This window comes from Microcebus murinus, chromosome 10 (assembly GCF_040939455.1).
Source record: "Microcebus murinus isolate Inina chromosome 10, M.murinus_Inina_mat1.0, whole genome shotgun sequence".
Classification (NCBI taxonomy): Eukaryota; Metazoa; Chordata; class Mammalia; order Primates; family Cheirogaleidae; genus Microcebus; species Microcebus murinus.
Genome location: NC_134113.1, coordinates 99,618,777 through 99,624,871, shown reverse-complemented (window position 1 = coordinate 99,624,871; position 6,095 = coordinate 99,618,777). Strand labels below are relative to the sequence as shown.

General features: G+C 57.8%; 1 protein-coding gene across 4 annotated transcripts; it reads right to left on the bottom strand.

Moving 5' to 3' along the window:
• Positions 1–219: 219 nt before the first annotated feature.
• On the bottom strand, positions 220–4,120 carry LOC105861877 (uncharacterized). Of its 4 annotated transcripts, XM_012747773.2 has the most exons (3): positions 3,176–3,585; positions 650–1,182; positions 220–569 (listed from the first exon to the last, which is right to left on the bottom strand). In XM_012747773.2, exons 2-3 carry the CDS (start codon positions 1,127–1,129, stop codon positions 561–563), a joined length of 489 nt encoding a protein of 162 aa, XP_012603227.1. In that variant the 5' UTR covers positions 1,130–1,182; positions 3,176–3,585; the 3' UTR covers positions 220–560. The 4 variants fall into 4 exon arrangements, with proteins under 4 accessions (XP_012603227.1, XP_012603224.1, XP_012603223.1 ...); XM_012747770.3 differs by lacking the exon at positions 3,176–3,585 and adding an exon at positions 3,974–4,120 and having other exon boundaries at positions 220–1,182; XM_012747769.2 differs by having other exon boundaries at positions 220–1,182.
• Positions 4,121–6,095: the final 1,975 nt, after the last annotated feature.

Genomic DNA, 6,095 nt, shown 5'->3' with positions numbered 1-6,095 from the left:
GTATTTTAACAGAAACCATACTGGAGAAATCAATTTAAAGCTCTTAGTTCTAAGAGTATGGAAACTCTTCCTGAATGGAAGATCCTGGAAGGATAAAGAAACAAACTCAGTGTCACAGCCTTCTGGTGAGGATGAAATTAGACAGCCTGCGGGAAAGAGCTCTGCAATGTCACCTACTGCATACCACCTACCCGCAATAAGACAACCTGAGCCTGGCTATAAAGAAAGAAAACAAGAACAGCAAACATTTATTTTTTAAAGGAGAAAAATCAAAGAAGGTTAGCAGGAGGAGGCCCTTCCCCAGACACAATATTTAGAGAAACATAAACAACATAGTTCAAGTGGGAAAGTCTTTAAGTAAGAAGGGTGCTTTTCCTCCCAAATGTCAATTCATCCAAAACTTAAAGCTGGAAATGCCCTTCAACAGGTAATGGTGAATGCTGTACATGAAGAAGCCTGTGCAGAAGACGATGATGAGGAAGGACAGGGTGATGAGGGTGTAGATGGACATCCGCTTCTCCATGGTCGCCCGGATCAGGCAGAGGTAGGGGCCGGGGCAGTCATAGGTGCTGCAGTGAATGACAGCTTGTGTCACCAAGGGCAGGTGCTGAAACATGAGAAGGAATAAAAACACACACTGGGTACCAACCTGCAGGAGGAAGTACAGGAGGTACAAAAGCAGAAGCATCTTCTCCTGGTGGAAGTTCAGGATGGACTTCTCCTTGGAAGAGAGGATGTGCTCCTGGATCCCCGTCATGGAGCCCTCCTCTGCTGCACCTACCACCAAGTCCATCGACTTCATCTTGACCTGCTTGTGCCGAATCTGAGCCATGAAGAATTCCATGAGGAAGAAGAGAGTGGCGAAGATGAAGAAGAAGAAGTACCAAATTCCCATGACGGGGTTGCTAAAGTTTTTTTCAAAACACTCAATCAAGCACGGATACGTGATGTTGCCATGGCACCAGAAATCTTCATGGATGTGTGCCCAGGGCATGCGGACCACGTACACCACCACCCCGTACAGGGCGATTAAGCCAAACCATAGCTGCCGCCCAATGTAGTAGCCAGACTTGTCACCAGCCACAGAGTGCAGCACAGGGATCAGTCCAGCCACTGCTGCTGCAGCCATCTCCTCAGACTTTCAGGGGCCAGCACTTGAGACCAGGAGAACTCTGACAGCACCTTAGGAGGGAGAGGAAAGCAAAGAGAATTCGGGGTCACAAAGTGAGAGCAGTTGCCAAGAACTGTAAGCACATCCAAGAAGCCTGCTCGGGTTTTAGATCCACCACCAGCTCTGTTTCATACCTTTACAACTAACCCAAGCAACCGTGTTTGCATGCTCACAACATGGTGCCATTCTGCGTTTTGGCCCGAGATAAGGCCATCCTCCTCGGGACACCACAGCCCAACTGTGTGATAATTACACGTGCGGATCTCTTCTCCTAGAGGTTGGGGGTCAGGCCTACTCACGTGGACAAAGCCCATCTCATCCAGCAGAGAGCATCACATCTAACAAGAACCTAATTAAACTTGGTAAGTGCATAAAAGACAGAAGGAACAAATACCAGAATTCAGCAATTCTTCTTGTGTCTGACTGTTCTAGAAGCTCTATGGAAATCTCTATACTTTGCACTTTTGCCCAAAAATTTCCTAAGCACACTGGCTTCTATCTACAACTCTTCAGAGTGTACCTATCACCACACTTTATTTATAATAATAACAACATTGACCATTAATTGACTGTCTATACATGGTAAGCCTTGTCCTGGAGGTTTAAATAAAAATATCTCTACAGAAGGGTAAAACATTTCAAATCTTTTTATTAGCTTAATTTGTAACTGCCAATGTTTGTCTTCCTTTATGTAAGTTCTTACATGTAAGAGTGACCAGTCATTTGACTTGAGGTTTACATTACTTAATAAGCGTTTAGGTTTTTTAGTGTGGTAAAATATGCATAAAATTTACCATTTTAACCATTTTTAAGGGTACAGTTCTGTGGCATTAAGCATATTCACATTGTTGTGCAACCATTACACCATCCATCTCGAGACTTACCAAACTGAAACTCTGTCCCCATTAAATACTAACTCCCCATTCCCCCTCCTCCAGCCCTTGGCAGCCACTGTTCTACTTTCTGGTAGTCAAATCTGACTCCTCTAAGTGCTTCATATAAGTGAAATTGTATAATATTTGTCCTTTTGTGACTAGCTTATTTTACTCAGCATAATGCATGTTGTAGCATGTGTTAGAATTTCCTTACTTTTAAAAGCTGAATTAAAATTTAAAATTTAAAAGCTCTATTATATGTATATATCACAATCTATTTATCCATTCATCTGTCAATGGCCACTTGGGTTGTTTCCACCTTTTGGCCATTGTGAATAAAGCTATGTACAAGTATCTGTTCTAGTCCCTGCTTTTGCTTATTTTTGATAAATGACCAGAGGTGGAATTGCTGGGTAATATGGTAAGTCTATGTTTATTTTATTTTGACAGAGTCTCACTCTGTTTCCTGGGCTAGAGTGCTGTGGCGTCAGCCTAGCTCACAGCAACCTCAAACTCCTGGGCTCAAGCGATCCTCCTGCCTCAGCCTCCCCAGAAGTTGGGGCTACAGACATGCACCATCATGCCCGCCTCATTTTTTTCTCTACATTTTTAGTTGGCCAATTAATTTCTTTCTATTTATAGTAGAGACAGGGTCTCGCTGTTGCTCAGGCTGGTTTCGAACTCCTGACCTCGAGCAATCCGCCCGCCTCGGCCTCCCAGAGTGCTAGGATTACAGGCGTGAGCCACCGCGCCCGGCCTTCTATGTTTAATTTTTTGAGGAATCACCATACCATTTTCCACAGCAACTGCACCATTGTACATTCCTGCCAGCAATGCATAAGGGTTCCGGTTTCTCCACATCCTCACCAACACTTGTTATTTTCTGGTTGTGTTTTTATTTTAACAATGTTTTTATTGAAAAAATTATCACAGCTAGTGTGAAAGACTCTCTTTAAAAGACTCGGTGACATTTTAAAATTATCCCCCACGCATCAGACCACATCCGAGCAGACCACACAAGGGAATGGGCGGCTCCGGCCTGGCGGGCGTGGCCGGGCTGTCCGCCCGCGGGGAGGGTGGGCCGGCGGGACGAGACCGCGGAGACCCGGCGGGCTCGCTGCGCACTTACTGCTGCCGGCTGCGGCGCGCCCGTGACACAGTAAGGGCGCCCTTGTCTCACAGCAGTCGGTTCAGCACGGCTGAGTAACGCGTGCAGGCGTGCGGCCCAGTAGCGGAGGGCCAGGAGGAGAGCCGGCAGCGCCCGCCGGGCCGGGAGGAGCGGGGCGGCCTCGCCGGCCCGCCGCCCGCTTCGGCCCGCGCCCGCGGAAGGGCAAGCGGGTGCCGGCCGGCCCGCGGACCGTTGCCCTCCTTCCTTCCACGGCAGTGTCGTGGCGAGCCCCAGTGAGCTCCAACTAGAGTCCAAGGCCCACGGCCGTGCCGAGCGAAGAATCTAGCGGGGCTCGCGCCGCACGCCCGGCTGCCCTGGGACCCGGCGCGGCCGCCCGGCCCGCGGCCTCGCTCGGAAGCCCGGCGCCCCTCCCACCTGCGCCCGGCCGGCCCGCGGGGCCGCCTGCCCGCCAACCGCCCGGCGCGGCCCGCCCAGCCGCGCCCATTGGCCACGCCCCCTGCCCGTCTCTGCGGGCTCCACGAGTCACCACTCCAGACAGCGGCGCCGGGACTCCGCGGGCGGCCGCGGCGGAGAGGCGGGGTCTGCGCGGACGGCTCGGGGGCGCCTCCTGGCGTCGGCTGCTGGACGCGCACGCCCCGGCGGCCCGGGCCCGACGGTTGGTAGCCCGACCAGGGTCGCCGGCCCCTCTCCCGCACTCGCGTCTCGTCGTGCACTTGAAGTTGAAAAAGCAAAAACCAAAACAAACAAAAGGAAAAAAATCACAGAAACCGCCGGCCGGAAACAGATAGATCCACAAACCGTTTCCATCTTCTTCCCCGTCTCAATGGCGCAAAGCACGGCCACTCTCCGAGGAGACTCGCAGACCCCTCCCCGGCAGCCGGGGACCCTGCGCGACAGCCGGCCGCTCCCTGAATCCTCGGTGTTTGCAGCCCCGGAATCTCCCCGTCGGGTCCAACCAGCGGCCGGCGCGCCGGCCTCCCCGCGCGGCGCCCCCCCCCCGCCTCCCCGCGCGGCCCCCCCCCCGCCTCCCCGCGCGGCGCCCCCCCCCCGCCTCCCCGCGCGGCCCCCCCCCCCGCCTCCCCGCGCGGCGGCCCCCCCCTCCCCGCGCGGCGCCCCCCCCCCCGCCTCCCCGCGCGGCGCCCCCCCCCGCCTCCCCGCGCGGCGCCCCCCCCCGCCTCCCCGCGCGGCGCCCCCCCCCCCGCCTCCCCGCGCGGCGCCCCCCCCCCGCCTCCCCGCGCGGCGCCCCCCCGCTCCCCGCGCGGCGCCCCCCCCCCGCCTCCCCGCGCGGCGCCCCCCCCCCCCGCCTCCCCGCGCGGCGCCCCCCCCCCCCGCCTCCCCGCGCGGCGCCCCCCCCCGCCTCCCCGCGCGGCGCCCCCCCCCCCCGCCTCCCCGCGCGGCGCCCCCCCCCCCCGCCTCCCCGCGCGGCGCCCCCCCCCCCGCCTCCCCGCGCGGCGCCCCCCCCCCCGCCTCCCCGCGCGGCGCCCCCTCCGGCCTCCCCACGCGGCGCCCGGCCCCCCCACGCGGCGCCCCCTCCGGCCCCCCCACGCGGCGCCCCCTCCGGCCTCCCCACGCGGCGCCCCCTCCGGCCTCCCCACGCGGCGCCCCCTCCGGCCTCCCCACGCGGCGCCCGGCCCCCCCACGCGGCGCCCCCTCCGGCCTCCCCACGCGGCGCCCGGCCCCCCCACGCGGCGCCCCCTCCGGCCCCCCCACGCGGCGCCCCCTCCGGCCCCCCCACGCGGCCCCCCCCCCGCCTCCCCGCGCGGCGCCCCCCCCCCGCCTCCCCGCGCGGCGCCCCCTCCGGCCTCCCCACGCGGCGCCCCCTCCGGCCCCCCCACGCGGCGCCCCCCCCCCGCCTCCCCACGCGGCGCCCCCCCCCCCCCGCCTCCCCGCGCGGCGCCCGGCCCCCCCACGCGGCCCGGCCTGCACCGCTGCTGCCGTCGCCTCCCTGCCCCCACCCCCCCTGGCCGCTCGCTGGTGAGAGCGAACCTCCGAACCTCCGTCCCGGTAGCGGAGTGGCCGACTCGCTGTGCGTGTGTGAGACTGTGTGCTTTGCCTTGCCTGAAACCTCAGACCTACGATTCTATTAGCCACATTCATGGTATATCTGTTTTCCTTTCCTGATAGTTTTAATTTTAATTTCATGGTTTAAAATTATAGGTAGATCATATTATAAGCTGCCATAAATTCTTTGAAGTTAAAATTTCTAAATAGACAAGAGAAACACCTGGCTCAATTTGTGTTTAACTCAAAAGGCCATTTCAAAGGAATGATTATGTAAATGTTGGTCAAAATTGTGAAAAAATAATATGTAGTCACTTAGCTCTGAATCCTCGGCGACTGGCATAAAGTAGGCACCAATGACTGCCTGCTGAGTGTGTGGACCAGTGCGAAGCTAGGAAGGGAAAGCTACAAGATGTTATGTGCTTGATAAACACAACGTCGCCTGGCCATGCATGCCTACCGTAACATTCTAGAAATGTTAGTGACTGAAATGAAAATAGATGAAGCATTCAGATGATGGAGGTGTAGGTGGGTTTCTTTCTTTTTAATATATTTTGATAGTATTACAGCGAATACAAACCGGGAAGGAGCGCCAGGGCTCTCAGTGATACAATTCTGTGTTCTGTGTTTTCAAAACCTAGTGACTTAGAACAGCCATGATTTGCCATTTCCAGTGCCTGGTCGCCCTGCTCTGCTGCACAGGCTGTCAGAGTGGTGTCTCGGGAAGCCGCGTGGATGGCAGCTGGGCTGAGCAGGGCTCGGGACGCAGCCCTCCCGCCAGTGTGCCCCCACAGAGCCCGGCCTTTCCGCCTGAGCTTCCTGACTGCACGCAGCTGGCTCTCCCCAGAGCACAGAAGCAGTGACAGCACTGCCTCAGAAGCCACACAGGGCCATTTCTGCCATCTCAGACTTGACGGGG

Bases quoted from the DNA above. Each gene is read 5' to 3' on its own strand.
- LOC105861877 (XM_012747770.3), bottom strand. From the start codon at position 1,129: ATGGCTGCAGCAGCAGTGGCTGGACTGATCCCTGTGCTGCACTCTGTG.